General features: G+C 53.8%; 7 protein-coding genes across 8 annotated transcripts; 5 read left to right on the forward strand and 2 right to left on the reverse strand.

Annotated features, from left to right (window-relative positions):
• Positions 1-1528: 1528 nt before the first annotated feature.
• CKM354_000430600 (uncharacterized protein) lies at positions 1529-4222 on the forward strand (the record flags this gene model as incomplete). The annotated part of the gene is made up of 1 exon (XM_044799539.1): positions 1529-4222. One exon carries the CDS (start codon positions 1529-1531, stop codon positions 4220-4222), a length of 2694 nt encoding a protein of 897 aa, XP_044655474.1.
• A 1109-nt stretch (positions 4223-5331) lies between these two features.
• CKM354_000430700 (uncharacterized protein) lies at positions 5332-6852 on the forward strand (the record flags this gene model as incomplete). Its single annotated transcript, XM_044799540.1, has 4 exons — positions 5332-5449; positions 5500-5617; positions 5673-6215; positions 6267-6852. 4 exons carry the CDS (start codon positions 5332-5334, stop codon positions 6850-6852), a joined length of 1365 nt encoding a protein of 454 aa, XP_044655475.1.
• Positions 6853-7391: 539 nt separating this feature from the next.
• CKM354_000430800 (uncharacterized protein) lies at positions 7392-8915 on the reverse strand (the record flags this gene model as incomplete). The annotated part of the gene is made up of 1 exon (XM_044799541.1): positions 7392-8915. The coding sequence occupies one exon, from the start codon at positions 8913-8915 to the stop codon at positions 7392-7394; it is 1524 nt and encodes a 507-aa protein (XP_044655476.1).
• A 581-nt stretch (positions 8916-9496) lies between these two features.
• Positions 9497-11093, forward strand: CKM354_000430900 (uncharacterized protein; the record flags this gene model as incomplete). 2 transcript variants are annotated; one of them, XM_044799542.1, is made up of 2 exons in its annotated part: positions 9497-9632; positions 9817-11093. In XM_044799542.1, the coding sequence occupies 2 exons, from the start codon at positions 9497-9499 to the stop codon at positions 11091-11093; spliced, it is 1413 nt and encodes a 470-aa protein (XP_044655477.1). The 2 variants fall into 2 exon arrangements, with proteins under 2 accessions (XP_044655477.1, XP_044655478.1); XM_044799543.1 differs by having other exon boundaries at positions 9823-11093.
• An 873-nt stretch (positions 11094-11966) lies between these two features.
• On the forward strand, positions 11967-12347 carry CKM354_000431000 (uncharacterized protein; the record flags this gene model as incomplete). The annotated part of the gene is made up of 1 exon (XM_044799544.1): positions 11967-12347. The coding sequence occupies one exon, from the start codon at positions 11967-11969 to the stop codon at positions 12345-12347; it is 381 nt and encodes a 126-aa protein (XP_044655479.1).
• Positions 12348-12644: 297 nt separating this feature from the next.
• CKM354_000431100 (uncharacterized protein) lies at positions 12645-13508 on the reverse strand (the record flags this gene model as incomplete). The annotated part of the gene is made up of 1 exon (XM_044799545.1): positions 12645-13508. One exon carries the CDS (start codon positions 13506-13508, stop codon positions 12645-12647), a length of 864 nt encoding a protein of 287 aa, XP_044655480.1.
• A 557-nt stretch (positions 13509-14065) lies between these two features.
• Positions 14066-15856, forward strand: CKM354_000431200 (uncharacterized protein; the record flags this gene model as incomplete). The annotated part of the gene is made up of 3 exons (XM_044799546.1): positions 14066-14173; positions 14224-15635; positions 15709-15856. 3 exons carry the CDS (start codon positions 14066-14068, stop codon positions 15854-15856), a joined length of 1668 nt encoding a protein of 555 aa, XP_044655481.1.
• Positions 15857-17206: the final 1350 nt, after the last annotated feature.

Genomic DNA, 17206 nt, shown 5'->3' on the forward strand with positions numbered 1-17206 from the left:
CGAGTTGGTGCAGGAACGAGAGGCTGCCCCTGCAGAAGCGCAGCATGCAGATCGGTTTTACAGGGTTCGAGGCAGGCGCATTCGTGGAGCGCCGGGCAGAGCGTATCCTTTGGCATGACGCCGCGTCTGCCCGGCAACAAAGGTGAGTTTGGCCACGAGCAAGTTTGAGGCCCGTTCCAGACGGGCGCACAACTGCTGGCTGAGCGGCCAGGCGCAGCACAGCTCGCAGCATCGCGCATCGGCGGCGCGGGCGAGAGCTGGCGACGGTGAGCCATTGCGAAGAGCAGTGGGGTTCGCGCAAGGAGCTTCCAAAGCCGAGATACGACATGGCGGACGTCGCTGGCCAATGGGAGGGTCACGAGACGCGCAAAGGAGAGGCGAGGACGGGATGGTGAAGCGGCGGTCCCGAGCTCACGCACGCATTCGTGGACGTGGAGATGCGCAACGCTGTCGTGTTCGCAGGGCAACGCTGCTGGAGACAGGCTCTCTCCTGCGCTGTCTAAGCCTGCCTCTGTCGAGCGGGCGCATCGATAGGCAGAGGGCCAGATAGAGTGCTGCCTTGCGACCACCTCATGCTGGCCCGAGCCAAGGCTGACTGTGGCCCTGGTAGAGTTGCATCGGGCGATCCTATAGCGCAATGCCCTCTCACGTACGACGCCTCGTGTGTGAAGACGAGGCCCAAATTAGGCACTGCTGGTCGACAGCGACGAGGACAACAACGATGCCCGGATGCCGCGGCGAGCGCTGGAGACGCTGGCGCAATGCGCGTGGATATGCCAGATCGGGCGGCGCAGACGTGTGCACGACGTGCGAGAGCGCCCGTGGTTGCAGCATGCAGCGGTGCGCCGTGTGCAACGCAAGCAGACAGCGGCGCGGCAGCCAAGACGACTTCATCTCTCCTAGTCTGCACAAGGCATAGCGAGCGAAAGTTAATAGTGATGCGTCCGTGCACGGTCAAGCGAGCGATTGTCTCTCCGCTGTTCAGTTCCTCTTCACAACCCACCGCCGCCGTCCACCTCGCCGGGCATCCCATTTGAGCCGCCAGCAGCACCACCATCGCTGCTCCTCGCAGTGTGCTGTCCGTCGCTCGCGCACGCGCTCTCGCTGCCGTCCACTCCTTTTTGATTATTGTTGTCGTTCTTTCGCGGTCGGGTACCCCCAGTGCTTTTGCTGTGCCTCTTGCTCTGCGAGCAAAGCCTTCTATCTGTACGCCTCCTCCCCACCGCCGCTGCACTTCGGTGGCGTGCGCGCTTCAGCGCCTAACACCACGAAGACATTGGTTACTGACACGGTCGCGCTCTAGTAATAATCGTATCCGCCATTGGCACCTGTCGTCGCTCCTCGCATCCCGCCGATTATCCTCCTTCGCTCGCATTCTCGCTCGCACGTCCCACACGTCGCTCTGCCGCCACGGCGACCTTCGACTACGCAATTTCGATGTTGCGACAGACCTGTGGACGCCCATTGTTGTACAATTAACTTATTCGACGTCGACATCAAAGCGACCTTTGTCTCGAACTCCGCGATAATGACCGAGGTCGCGGCGTCTGGCTCCCGCGGATATTCGCATGGCGTTGGAAATACCCTTTCTACTCCGATCATGGCTGCTGCCGCGCCAAAGATTGAGATGCGGCCGAATCCAGAGTTCTCTTTCCCGAGGCTCCCTCCACCTGGAGAAAACACTCTAAACCTGGAGCCCCGGAGAACGAGCCATGGGCGACCATTGTCCATGAATGTCGATGTGAGGCCAGCGACCGCAGACGCGCGTAACAGCCATAAGAGGGCAGCAACACAGCAGTTGCCTACGTTCAAGTTCAACGCCGGGGACGCTTCTGGCCTCCAAGCGGAACATCTTCCTTCACAGCCTGTGGAACCCAATGCCATGACACCATCACGGGGAGGACACAGGAGGAACCACAGTGAGCTCGTGGGCGGTGTTGGCCTGAACAGCGCGATGAGCTCTAGCCCAACTAGGCCTTCTACCTTGGATAAGCCCAAACGAGCGCACCATTCGCACCGGCGATCCGCAGCGATATCCTCCCATGAGATTCATAACCTTCTAGCTGCAGCTGAACCCCAACCACGCTTATCCAGCAGCCTACCGAGCACCCCGCTCGACCACCCATTCGCTCACCAACGCTCTGGGTCGAATGCTGCAGCACTCCACGATCCTTTTGGCCCTACTCTGGATAATGTCGCATCCACTCGTCCTCCATCGCGTCGCCAAGTTGGATTCTCAGAGAATGTGGAATACATTCCACGCCCTCTCTCGACAATATCTTCGGAAACAGAGAGCTCATTGAACACCATTCGAGGACACTCTGTTAACAACAGCATATCTTCAGTTCTGAGCATGACTACTCCAAGTCCACCTGCTCCGCGATCTCGCGCCATTTCCCTCGAGACCACCTTGGAAGACGAGCCCGACTCGTCACTGAAGTCATCCATCGAGACCGCCAGACGTGTAGAACGTGAGGGAGAATGGCTCAAGCAGGGCTCTCAAGCAAAGCTGGAGCGGCCATCAACCGCCTCCGATGTCCTTTCCAAGTCTCTCACGTTCGCGGCGGATAACGTCGTGGCCAAGACGCGTTCACGGACAAGCAAGAAACACGCGGCCAGCCGCTCGTTAGGCTTCGACCGCCGTAAAAGCGAGCCAACCATCAACCTGCTTGCCAGCGAGCCATCGCGTCTCTCGGCGCTCTCCCTTCAAGAGTCCACCTCGAAGCTGAGTGTGAACACTGACGAAGACGAGGCAGCTTCCGAGCGACGTTTCTCGACCCGGAAAATCAAAGACTGGGCAGTGTCCAAGATTGCTCGGAGATCACGACCTCGCTCGGAAGTGCTTGCGCCAAAGCAGCCGATGCAATTCGAGACCGAAGCCCCCAGATCCGTCGCCGAGACAGACCTTGATGCCGTCTTCAGCATGGACAATGATTCAGATATCGTGCACGACCGATCTGTGCCTCCGCCTTCGCAGCTTGACGTTCCACAGTACAGTCAGCCGATCCCCACTCGCAACCGCGACAGTGAGGAGGGAGCCATGCTGGACCTGGATGATGCTCTGAGTCGTCCAAAGACGCCGACTCAAGTCGTCACGCGACGACGGAGGATGCTCCATAGCGACCGCGGATTCTCCGACTTTATCGGACCAGGCGCTCACTATCAGCCGCAGGCGACTCATCACCGGACCGCCAGTGCTCCCGTGCTAATGGCTTTCGACCAGTCCCGGTCTGGAACACCCCCGCAAACAACATTGGCTGTGTTTGATGAAGAGGAGGAAGATCAGTCGCCAGAGCCGTCCGCACGACCAAGCAGCACGGTGTCGACTAGCGACGACGAGGGTTCTACGGAAGTTTCCGTTGTCGATGCTGACCCGACAATGACAAGCGCTGCACAAGAGGCCAGCCTAGATGAAGGACTCGGAATCCAGCGTAACGAGTGGGACCTCGAAACGCCACATTACACGACCTCAGCTTCCCGACTGTCGACTCCTGCGATCGAGCGTCGCGCGAGCTCAATTATTGAACAGACGATATTCGAGGAGACGAGCCCCGTCGAATCCGTCGCCATTGCCCATGACGCGGAATCTTTTGAACAGAGCATCGATTTGCGGGCGCACTCACTCACCAAGTCTTCCGATAGCAGCGAGGCGCCAACAATCATGGCAGCGCCTAGCAGCTTCCTATCGCTACCAGACGATCCGCATGCGTATGCCACGCCCGAGACGTCGACTTCTTCTGCCTTCTCATCGCCAGACTTCACTCGTCGGCAAAACTCGTTCGAGGCTTCCCGTGTTGGCACATCCGCATCTTCCATTGCGGACAACCGCACTATGAGCTCATGCACGACGGGTGAGGTGCAGCAGGATTACAGAATGTCCGTGGATGATGTGCCATCCCTCACAAGCTCACGTTCAACCATGGTTAGTACTGCGCACGCAAACTCATCGCGACGCGATGTCAGCGGACTGCGCACCCCGTCCCTGACCTCTGGCTCGCTTGAATCCGCTGAGAGTCGACGACGAAAGCGCGCTAGCATTCAGAGTCTGTCACAGCTGGTAGGCGGGCCGTTTGGACCTCGATCACAAAACGTCGACGAGACCAGACCATCAACAGCAGCGACGGAGACCGTTCTTTCACAGCCCAAGAAGAAGGAGCACCGTCTGAAGAAGCTGATGTTCTGGAAGTCGAAACGACAGTTCAGCACTTCTACGGTTATCTGATTCAGCGCGGATGCATTACTTTCTACCAGCCGTCATTTGGGATTCTTGGGGGTATTTGTTTGGGACGGGGGCTTCCCGCAAGGGGGACTGCCTTGATGAGCGTTATGCGACGGGACGAATTACCAGCTTCATACACGGCAAGGTTGGGCACGAGGAATATTTTGCGGAGTTACGAATGGATATGTAGAGGCATGGACAAGGAGGACGACGCCAGTCATACGCTTTTGCAATCGGAGCTACATGTGACTGTAGACGTTTTGAACGTGGATGAAGACCACTATGAATTAGCTCATGGAATATAACGAGAACACAACATGGCTTGCGGCTCAAAGCGATATCTCCATCTTTTCAGATCGATTCGTGTCTGGCAGTGAACGAAGATCACTCACAGAATGCGCAGAAGTAGGGGCACATGACCTGGCCAAACGCTAGATCGTTGCACGCGCAATGCTGCTGATTTAAGGACCTGTCCATGGCGGGACAGAGGCGTCACAGTGGAGATGCGCGGGCTTTAGAGTTGACCTGGGGGAAGATGGACCCCGGCTAGCGACCGATCGTAACCAGGTAAGTGACTTTGCGGTATCGCAGAGCCCCAGCAAATCAACGAGCACTGCTTGTAAGAATAGTAGTCGATCGTACCAAAGCACATGGCTGTACGGATACGCGTCATCGTCCACGCGCCCGCTGTCCGTACGAAGCAATGGCCAAGGAGAACAAGACTTTGTAGCGGCGGCAGATCGAAATGCTGAAGGCGCGCTAGAGCCATGACGGTGTCGTATCATTGGTAGACGGCGTGTCTCGCGAGCTTAGTTTTGATGAAGCCTTCCTTGGCTGCAGGGGAAGCAACGACGCACCCCTTGGCACAGGCGAGGGTCGATGTTTCCTCTCTCTTCGTCTTGCCGCTTTCCCTCCTCAACAACTCCCAATTCACGACAACTGCTCTTTCTCTCAGCCACGTTCACTGTGGTTTCTTTCTATCGCTTCTAATTACTCTTGCCTCTCACTCGTTTCGAGGCTTCTTCCATCGACTGTTGTTTCTACTTCGCCTCTCCGACCGTTCCGATCGAACCACCGCCGTCGCACGAGCAGGTATCACCACGGGGAGCAACATGAAGGGAGCCGCCGCATTGGTAGCGGCTTCGGCTGCGATCGCAAATGCTGCTGCTGCACCGAACAATGTCGCAGCCCGAGCATCGAAGATTCAGCCGGTGACTGTGAAGGGCAATGGTACAGGACCTCGAGCCAATGCAGACACGGCGTCAGCTAACGCAGGGTAGCATTCTTCGCCGGCGACCAGCGATTCTACATTCGCGGAATCGACTACCAGCCTGGAGGCTCTTCGCAGGCTGAGGACCCAATCGCAGATACCGACACTTGCCAGAGAGACATTGCTGAGTACGTCAACGCAAAGCGAACTCACATCCGACAATCTGCTGACACGCATGGTCAGGTTCAAGAAGCTGGGTATCAACACTATTCGTGTGTACACAGTGGACAACACTGCGAACCACGACGACTGCATGAGCGCACTGGCAGATGCTGGCATCTACCTTGCGCTCGACGTCAACTCTCCAAAATACTCCATCAACCGCGACAAGCCAGCACAGTCATACAACCCCACATACTTGCAATCCGTGTTCGCCACGATCGATGCTTTCCAAAAGTACGACAATACACTTCTCTTCTTCTCTGGAAACGAGGTGATCAATGCGGACAACAACACCAACTGCGCGCCTTACATCAAGGCTGTCACTCGCGACATGAAGCAATACATTGGCAGCATGGGATACCGCAGCATTCCAGTCGGCTACTCCGCCGCTGATGTCGAGAGCAACCGATTCGAGATGGCTCAATACATGAACTGCGGTACCGATGACCAGCGCAGTGACTTCTTCGCATTCAACGACTACTCTTGGTGTGACCCATCTTCCTTCACAACCTCAGGATGGGACCAGAAGGTGAAGCAATATGCCGACTACAGCATTCCACTTTTGTGAGTCCTTCGCCCAATCCACTACGCGATTGCAATACTGATGATCAACAGCCTGAGTGAGTACGGATGCATCACCAACAAGAGACAGTTCCAAGAAGTTGCCTCTCTGTACGGTGACGACATGACCGCTGTCTACTCGGGTGGCCTCGTCTACGAGTATTCTGAGGAAGGTAGCGGATACGGCCTTGTCAAGATCGATGGCAACTCTGTCACCGAAAAGGCCGACTTCCAGGCTCTCGCCGATGCTTTCGAGAAGACCAAGCCACCGAGTGGCGATGGAGGCTACAAGTCAAACGGTAGCCCATCGCAATGCCCATCTCAGAGCGACACTTGGGAGGTCACCGACTTCACTGGCGAGGAATTGCCAGCCATTCCATCGGATGCTGAGAAATACATGAAGGATGGTGCCGGCAAAGGCCCAGGTCTCACCGGTCCAGGCTCTCAGGACGCTGGCGGTGCTTCTACCAGCACTGCCTCTCCAGGCTCTGGCAGCGTCACTGCTACCTCTAAGGCCGGTGCTACATCTTCTGGCGCTGCCGCAGGATCCCTGGTCATGGGCGAGATTGGCTTTGCGCCTTTCATCTGCACCGGCGTGGTGATGATGTGCTCGCTTTTGGGCGCTGGTCTCTTCGTCTAAACTCGGACGTGGGGATTTGGCTAAGACACAGTGTGTGGTGTATAGATTCGCTGCGGCGAGGACTGCTCGGGAGCGCGTGGGATTAGAGGTGCTGCTGCGATCGCCAGCGCACAAATCATGATGGCGTTGGATGCACCATAGTTGAAAGCAATGTTTACTTCTTTTATTTCTCAACCCAGTCTGCGGCCCTCGATTCTCAGTCGTGCGGTGAAGCTGGAAGGTGGTGCAGCTCGCCTCTCACGATATTGTGAGCGGAGCAAAAACGCTGGCAACGGGGTGGAATGGGTAGAAATGGATTCGTATAGTGCGACTAATTCGGACTCACTTGATCACAGGCATATCGGAAATCATTTTCTGCCGTTCGAGCATTGCTTGCCATTGAATTTGCACAGGCACGAAGAGTGAGAAGGACGTGCCTTCCTTGAGAAGCCCGATGTATCTCAATCATGTCCGAACACCAGTCCTGTAAGCCCGGTTATCCTTTCCCCAAACGCCATTTCTTCATCCCATGGAACAAGCACAACACACGCTGAGACATTTCAATCTTCTAACCCACCTACTTTCCTCCTCCCCCAAACCTCATCCGCATCCTTCTTCCCTAGTGTCTCAGGCACATACCATGCGATGAACCCTCCAAACACGAGCGCAAAAGCCGCGAAAATGAAATACACCTGTCCCGTTCCCATACGCTCATTGATCGGAGGGAAAAATTGCGCAACGACAAATGTGGCGATCCAATTTGCTGCTAGTGCCCAACTTTGTACAGCGCCTACAGCTTCAGAACTCACGAGTTCGGACGCCAGAATGAAAGGTATAGGACCTAGCCCGAGCCCAAAAGACGCAACGAAGAGGATGACGCTGATTGCGGAAAGCAGTTTAATGCTATTCATCATTCCGATGGCGAGGAGGATTGAAGAGATTCCCATGCCGGTTATGGAGAGGAGGAGACTTTTTTTTCGGCCCCATTTGTCTGCTAAGGGGGCGCAGGATGTTGTGATGATGATGTTGACGAGGGCGACGAAGACGTTTAGGAGGGCGGCGTTGGTGCTTAGTAGGGAGGAGAGGAGGCCTACGCCGTACATGACTATGCTGTTGATTCCGGTGAATTGTTGGGCGACCATTATGGCTATGACGGAGATTACGGCGGAGCGAGTGTCGGGGTGGGTGCTGACGGTGAAGAAGCCGAGGGATTGTTTGGTGGTGGTTTTGTTGGAGGATGGTGATGTTGAGTCGTTGGCGAGGAGCGTGGCTTGTTCGGAGTCCATGTCTTCTGGTTGTTGGCCTTCGTGGGTGGAGGAGTCGCCGAGGGCTAGGAGTTCGTTCTCGATGTCTGCGGAGGGTGCGCGGAGTCTGCGCAGGACGGCTTTTGCTTGAGATGGTTTGCCAGCATCTGCGAGATATTTGGGTGATTCTTGGCCGCCGAGGACGAGTCCGACCATTTGCGCAAGAGCGATAGCTCCTCCTACGCCCAGTATGATTCTCCATCCTTGCCCTCTGCTCAGAAACAGTCCTAGCCCTTGGGTGATGAGGATTCCGCAGTTCGTGAGGATCTGTGTGAAAGCACCAAAGAAGCCTCTTTTGTCTGGTGGAGAGATCTCACTGATGTATATTGGAACCACGACTGTTGCTCCTCCTGCGCCTACTCCTGCTACCAGACGTCCAAACGCCATGACGCCGATGTTTGGGGCTGCTGCTTCAAATAGAGGTCCTACGACGGCGAATGCGCTCAAATAGATCATAGTCTTGAGTCGCCCATATTTGCCTGTGACTGGACCTGCCGAGAGAGCTCCGATCAGTCCTCCCAGAGTGAAGGAGGATGATACGAGGCCGAACTGGGCAGGGCTCATGGGAATACATTGTGGGAGCGAGGTGCTCGAGGAGCTGGTGCTGAAGGCGTTCCTGAGGTGTGCGAAGGTGGAAGCGCTGCTATGCTCTTTGGCACATGTAATCACTTCTTGCGGCGCGTTGAGCTCTGCGAGGTGGTAGCCGAACAAGAGAGGGCCCAGGGCTGCGGTGAGCAGCAGGTAGACGAAGTAGGGCGACAGCTCGCCGAGGAGTGCCATGGTGGGCGGGGCGTATCACTGGTACGTGGGTGAAGTGGTAATCATGGCCAGCAGCGAGCTACAGCTCGATCATGCACGCAGCACGTGGTACTGATGCCACAGTGAGGTTGATGTTCAGGGCAACGTGAGACTGGAGCTGGCAGGTGCGGCTCGGCAGTTGGACGCGCTTCGGAATTGATGCGCTTCTCTCATCGCCCGACACCCATCCATGCCTGGCCGTCGCTGATCCTTCCTGCCATCGCCCGTCCTGCCATGGGAAGAAATGTTTGCTGTTCCGTCTGACAGGACCGCAGAGCTCCCTGGCCATTGCCATCCGCCTGCACGCAGCAGCAGCAGCAGCAGCAGCAGGGCTGGCCGCATCCTGCAAATCCCATCCGCGTTGCAACTGCCAACCAGCGGCTAGCGACAGCTCTCTCCCTACCAGCGCAGGACGCCTTGCGGTCCGCGAGCCCGCTCACTTCACTAGGCCATCAGGCTGCATCATCTGTGTATGATCTGCAGCTCCACTGCTGCGTGGCCTCGGCGGTGGTGCCTGGTCGCCAGAGCCCAACACGAAGCCGCTGCAGGTACCTCTGAAGAAAATGACTTCAAACCCGCCGTCCGCCGGCATGGGTCCTCCAGGACCGGCGGCTCCTCCTCCACTGCCTTCCGCGCCTCCGAGCGTAGGGCCGATACAAACGCAAAGCCTCAAAAGGAATGCGCAGGCTGCTTTTGACGGTAAGTGCTCTCGCTGGCTGGGATTCGATCTGACATCAACGCCACCCATCGATATCATCGTCAACACTTTGATGCAACAGCACAGTGTCTTTCATCAATTGCCGTCAAATGACTTCCGATTGTTGACGTTGCGTCTGGCTACGTATGGGCTCTTCCAAATAAAATTGCCAATGGACTGACGTAGCTTCAGATCCAGACACTCCTCCACTTGTGAGGATGAACGCTACCCCATACGCCCCGCAAAGACACATTAATGACAATTACGACATTGTTGGCTTCATCAGCAGTGGTACGTATGGGCGAGTATACAAGGCTGTCAACAAGCGAGGCGTCCAACAAGCAAACCCTGCGAAACATCCCGATGGCAGGCCCATCGAGGCGTTCGCCATCAAAAAGTTCAAGCCTGATAAAGAAGGCGAGCTCCAATATACAGGCATCTCTCAATCGGCTATTCGTGAGATGGCGTTATGTACCGAGCTGAGCCATCCGGCATTGATTCATTTGGTCGAAATCATTCTGGAAGCGAAATGCATCTTCATGGTGTTTGAGTATGCGGAGCACGATTTATTGCAGATTATTCACCACCATAGCCTCCTTCCTCGAACGCCAATCCCGGCATCGACACTTCGATCCTGCATGTATCAGATCTTCTCCGGCCTGCTGTATCTGCATCAAAACTGGGTGATCCACCGTGATCTGAAGCCAGCAAATATCATGGTCACATCCTCAGGAGCCATCAAGATCGGAGACTTGGGGCTGGCGCGTCTATTCTGGAAGCCGCTGCATGCACTATTTTCTGGCGATAAGGTGGTCGTGACAATATGGTATCGCGCACCCGAGCTTCTGTTAGGCAGCAGACACTACACTCCAGCGATCGACCTCTGGGCTGTGGGATGCATATTCGCCGAGCTGTTAAGCCTACGGCCGATCTTTAAGGGTGAGGAAGCCAAGCAGGATTCCAAGAAAGCAGTGCCTTTCCAACGCAATCAAATGGGAAAGATCGGTGAGATATTAGGACTTCCCAAGAAGACCGAATGGCCCTTGCTGGCTTCCATGCCAGAGTACCCCAACCTGTCAAGTGTCAGCATGCACAATCCAGGTGTGAATCGACCTCTGACTCTCGAGAAATGGTATCGCAATACGTTACAGAATAATCACTATGGAAGCACCTCAGGCGCGCCACCTCCGGACGACTCTGCCTTGGACCTCTTAAAGAAACTACTTGAATACGATCCACTTAAGCGAATGACAGCAGAGCAAGCTCTCAAGCATCCTTACTTTACTGGAGGGTCTAAGTTGCCTTCTTCGAATTGCTTTGAGGGTTTGGAAGCCAAGTATCCTGCAAGGAAAGTGAGCACCGAGGCACATGAAATTGGCACGAGCAGTCTGCCGGGCACGAAGAGGACTGGTCTGCAGGATGATCGATTAGGCCCTGCGCAGAAGAAGTTAAGAGATGGGTGAAATGTTCTTCTGCAATGGCGAAGGCGACCAAAGACAGAGAGGAAGGTGGGCTTAGAACCACATGAGGAGAGCTGCCGTGTCCGGAAAACATGCTCAGCCTGCAATCAGAGAAACTCCCGTTACCAAAACGCGCGACAACAGGCGCTGGTAGATTCAGAGACACAACAGGAGTACCAGAATTTGAGACACAGAACAATGCACCTGTCCGCCGCTGCTCGCACTATACATCTAGGAAACGGGCAGCTGCAAGGCAGCAGGGTACCAAGTCATTCTCAGCACAGGAAGTCGGAGAAGGAAGCAGAGACTACCATGTTCATGCAGCGTTCAGCTCATTGACAGCGTGCCATACACCAATACACCAATAAACCATCCTTAGTCACCAAGCACCATATTCTCGCCGATGTTCCAGACCACAGAGCACCTGCGATGGCTTGTCACAGTCTGTGAGAGCCGGTCACGCAAATTCCTTTCGATGGCCTTGATGTCTCTCAGCTTTCCTCTGTCTTGGTGTTCCTTCCAGAAAAGATAAGACGATGATTGGCGTCTCATCCTAACTCACGATGTATATATTTGCAAGAGTGAGGTGGGATCTGCCCACCTTTTCTACTCGACCGCTAGAAGAACACAACCAAATTGAGCCTCGCCGGGAACGTGGAATGATCGCATCAAGTTAGGTCGCTGGTTTGGGTTGCCTGGATGGGAGCAAAAAGGTTTGGGAAGTTGAATACGGATTTTTTTAAGGGATGAATGATGTTTCGACATGGCAACATTGGGTGGATGGATGTTGCTATAGCAGGTCGTCTATAGTTCAGTTTGAGAGTCAGAATGAGAGTCAGAATGAGATTCAAAATGAGATTCAAAATGAGATTCAAAATGAGATTCAACAGGAGAGTCAATCTGATGATCAATCTGAAGTTCTTTCTGAGAGTCAGTCTGATGATCAATCTGAAATTCACTCTGAGAGTCAATCTGAAGTTCAATTTGAAGTACAATTCGACGTTCAATCTGAGAGTCAATCTGAACTTCAATCTGATTGTCAATCTGAGAGTCAATTCGAACTTCAATCTGAGAGTCAATCCGAACTTCAATCTGAAGATCAATCTGAGAGTCAATCTGAGAGTCATTCTGGAATTCGACCTGAAAGTCATTGTGAAGCTCATTCTGATGCTCAATCCGAGAGTCATTTCGAAGTTCAATCCAGAAGTTAGTCTGAAAGTCATTCTGAGAGTCGCTTTGAAGTTTAATCAACTTTAGCCTATCGATCGAGCTGATTCTAAGACCGAGTTATGCATGATTCAAATGCCTTCTGCAAGCACCTTAGGTAATACAGCACTTGGCGTAGTAGTTACAGACCACTCTCTATTAGCAAGCAGTGCTGAAAGGTTGATATTTTTTCCCACCAAACGTCCAGTCTACACACTAAGCCGCATATCAGTCAGAAGGAAAACCAACGCAGCCGTATCAGCAGCTGCTTCAGGCTCATCAGGAGTATAGACATAAGGTAGTCCATTATGAAAATTATTATTTATCAATCATCTCTCATTCACAGCTTCATATCCTCGCCTTCAACGGCGCCAACCCAAACGTATGCCAAAATTCCCTCGAATCATAACACCTCCCCAATGTTTCCATACTCCTCGGCAAGGCCTTCACATCCTCCTCCCACATCAACTCATAAACCCACTGTGCCTGCTCACTCGGCGTCCTGTTCACATCCTCATCCGGCTCAGCACCTTCTGCCCAGCCCGCAAACAACTCCCACCAATCATACACCACTCCATCCGTCAACATCCATCTCTGCCCCTTCGCTTTATTCCAATTCTTTGAAACAGCCAAAATCGCTCTCGCGACATCTACACCGTGTATCAAGTGTACGGATTTCTTATTCTTGACTTCGTCTTTTGTTTTTGCGACGCGGGAAACCCAGTTTCTTGCATCGCGGGGCCCGCCGTGGAGGCCTGCGAGATTGAGAACTGAGCCGAAGAGGGTGAGGAGGGCGTCTTCGGCTGTGGCGCGTTTGTTGGATTTGTCGTAGGGGGAGGAACGGGAGACCCAGGTTGTGGTTTGGGGGATTTGCCAGATTCCGGTGCTGCCTAGTTGGATGACTTGGATAGAGCTGGAGGAGAGGTTGTGGGATTTGGTGTAGCCGTTCACGAGGAGGTGAGTTTGGGAGGGGGAGGTGAGGGGGAAGGTTATGAGGACCGTTTTGGCGGTAGGCAGCGAGGAGAATTGGGACTTTTCAGAGGTGGACTGTTCTTCATCTGGGTTGAAGGTCCATTTTATGGTACTGTGGTCGGCCACGTCGCGGCCGTCTCGTGTGGTTGCCGCGAAGGTGATTTTGCGGTGTGAGAGGAGCGGGATGAGAAAGGTTGCTGTCCAGCCTGCGCCGAGGATGAGGAAGTCGACGTCTTGCATTGCTGCTGCTGTGCTATGATTGTGAGAGACTAGTGAGCGTGAACGAGTCTTGTGTGCTCCCTACTGTGTGGTGGTATGGCGAAATTGTATACAGGTGAGCATCATCGAGAACGAAGCCAATGATGGAGCTCTGGAGCTTCCCCGTCGCCGAGGTGTACCTGCGTCATCCATTAAACATAAGTCCTATCCTGAGCACACCAAGTCACAGCAATCTACTGTCAGATGGTGTCATCCATGGTAGAAGAGCGATCTCCAGCGCGTGCGTAAGTACGAGAAATGCTGTGCTAAACGCGCTCAATCGAGATCAGCGCAGAGAGGCCAGCGTATCACAACGGCATCCTCGCTCGGACCTGATTGCGACGTTACACTCGCAACAACTGCACTTTCTCACCTTCCTCATCTGTCTTCCGACCATGGTCAGTTCCACTTGACCTGCAGCCGATGATGATGCGATACGTTGCTGCATAGCTTGTACATACAATATAAGCCCTGCGCCACTGGAAGCTACAGTATTGCTCGGCGTAGGCCTTGTCTTTTGCTTGCTTCACCGCGTCACCATGGCGCCCTTTTCTACTTTGTTCTCCCTGGCACTGGCTGCCTTCTCAAGCGTGAATGCTATAGACGTTCGTCTGGGTGCGGAGGTGAGGTCCGAACATATACACAAGGTGGGAGAAAACACACGACGACCCAGATCTTCCAGCTCACATGTGAACAGGCTCCGGCTCTGTCTAAGCGCGCGACTCCCGAAGGACTTTCCGCCAAGTACCCGGAACACAACTTCTCTGTCCCTATAGACCACTTCCAAAACGAGACAAAGTACGAGCCACACAGCAACGGCACGTTCCCACTTCGATACTGGTTCGACTCTTCGTACTACAAGCCTGGTGGCCCAGTGATCATCCTTCAATCAGGCGAAACCAGTGGAGTAGGCAGACTCCCCTTTCTACAGAAAGGTATTCTGCACCAGCTAGCCAAAGCTACAAACGGCATTGGGGTTGTGCTGGAGCATCGCTACTACGGCACATCATGGCCTGTACCGGACCTCTCGACCAAGAACTTCAGGTTCCTGACAACTGCACAAGCCATGGCTGATGAAGCATACTTCGCATCGAACATTCAATTTCCTGGCCTCGAGAAGTATGGCGATCTCACAGCAAAGACTACACCCTACATATCGTACGGTGGCTCATATGCCGGAGCTTTCAGCGCTCTGCTGCGAGTAATCTATCCAGATGTGTTTTGGGGCTCTATTTCCAGTTCTGGCGTGACCAAGGCAATTTGGGATTACTGGCATTACTACGTCCCTATTGCAGAGAATGGACCGCCTGATTGCATTGAAGCTCATCGAAAGCTTGTCAGCTTCATAGACGGCATCATGTACTACAAGAACGATACGGAACTGTCTGGACAGCTGAAAAGCGTTTTCGGGATGCAGGGCTTTGAGTGGGATAATGCCTTCGCACAAGCTGTGACAATGAATCCTCTAGGTGCCTGGCAAGCACTGAACTGGGACCCGGCTGTCTCAAGTAACGCTTTCTACGAGTACTGTGACAACATTACATCCCCCAAAGTTCTCTACCCAGAGACCGAAAAAAGGCGACCCGCCTTAGAGAGCTTAATCAAAGCATCCGGAACTTCAGCAAACACAACCCAGCTCCTCAACATAATAGGCCACTTCAACGCAACCCAACTCCAAGACCAAAGAGACTCTAATGAAACCCTAGAAGCATACTTCGGCTCCAGCCACAACGAAACCTACAACGCCCAAACCGCTCTCCCGCTCGCCGAATGGAAAAGCTGGCCATACCAATACTGTACCGAATGGGGCTATCTCCAAACAGGAAACACTCCACCAGAATATGGCTTGCCTCTTGTCTCGCGCACAATCGACATAGAATACCTATCACTAGTCTGCAAATACGGTTTCAACATCACCGAGCCCGCCAACGTCGATATCATAAACCAATACGGTGGCTACGATCTCTCTTACCCACGCTTAGCGATCGTCGACGGAGCATGGGATCCTTGGTACCCAGCGACTCCACACGCTTTCGAATTCGGAGCGAAGAACAGGAGTAGTACGGCGTCAGAACCTTTTATTTTCATCTCTGAAGCGGTTCACCATTGGTGAGTGTGAACGACTTTACTCGATACTTAGGATGAGTATTCGCAGAAGCTGACAGATATGTGATCACAATAGGGATGAGAATGGCCTCCTACCTAACGAGACAACTGCCGAGCTCCCGCCCTCTAGAATCGTCGAAACACAGAGATATCTTGTTGAAGCGGTTGAATCGTGGATGCTGGAGTGGGAACTCGCGAAGAATTCGTGGCATCAGGAAGTCTAAGGACTTGAGACATTATCGATAGCATTATTGAATTGATATCGGCAGCTAAAAGACGAATTCCTGACGAAGAGAGACGAATAGAACGCAGGGAGAGATAAAAGAATAGCACTTCACGAATGCATAAGATACTATTAACAGATATAATATAATTAAAGATATTATTAATCTTAAAGAAACATGAACGCGCCCCAGCAGGCGACGACGACGACGGCGGGAGGCCTCGAGGCCTCCCAACACGCGACAACACCCCCCGACCGACACCGCGACGTCGCGAGCAGAGGAGGGAGCCCGGGAGAAGGAGGTTGCGTCTCCAACTCCCAGGCGACCCAAACCCGCCCGCAACCACCTCCCTCTGGCCCGCAAGGCCAGAAAACCACTGCTAACACCGATACTCTGAAACTGACCATCCAAAAGAACCTAAAGACACTCACCGAACAGATCCAGAGCCACCTCGACTCCCAGTCGACCCTTTCCCCCTCCCCGACCCTTCTCCTCCTCCAGCAGGCCCAACAGGCCCTCCTCCACCACGCCCTCCGCCAGGAAGAGTCCCAGACTCTTCAAGCGATCCAGAAAACCCTCCAGAGCCGCCCAACACCCACCACTGCCACCCCAAAAACATGGGCCCAAACAGCCCAAATTGGACACACAATGCCAAGGCCCCAGCCTCAGGCATCTATGACCATCTCAGTGAAGATGGGAAACCAAGAAGAAAGGGAGACAGCAAAGAAGATGAGCCACGAAGAGCTCAGAAGGAAACTCGGAGTGCAGCAATTTAAGGCTGTGCAAAAACTCCCAAGTGGAGACCTCAAAGTCATCCTCCACAGAGAAGGAGAGAAAAGCAGGCTGGAAAAGGACCAATCATGGCTCAAGGCTGCATACCCAGGAGCCCAGGTGGAAGTGCCAAGCACTCAGGTGATTGTACACAGCATCAGGACCTCCTGGAAACCAGAGGATGCGAATAGCTGGGTCCAGCTGGACCAGGACAACCTTACCTGGTTCCCAGAAGGACTCAAGATCAGTAAAGCCTTCTGGCTTAAGAACCAGAGGGCAAGGGAAGAAACCAACTTCTCCTCAGTAGTAATGGCAGTGCAGGACAGGCAGACTGCAAGAGAAATGTGCAAGAGGGGCATTACTATTGGTTCAATGTGGTGTGTGGTGGAACCATACCACCCACAGCAGAGGATAGTGCAATGCCTAAAGTGCAACAGCTTTGGACACATTACTACCCATTGCAGGGCCACAGAGGATACATGTGGGAAGTGTGCAGGGAAGCATAGGACAGACCAGTGCAAGGAAAAGAAGGTCAAATGCTGCAACTGCAGAGGAGACCACAAGGCATACTCCCTCCAA

Source organism: Cercospora kikuchii (genome assembly GCF_019650295.1).
Source record: "Cercospora kikuchii DNA, contig_00002, whole genome shotgun sequence".
In the NCBI taxonomy this organism is placed as follows: Eukaryota; Fungi; Ascomycota; class Dothideomycetes; order Mycosphaerellales; family Mycosphaerellaceae; genus Cercospora; species Cercospora kikuchii.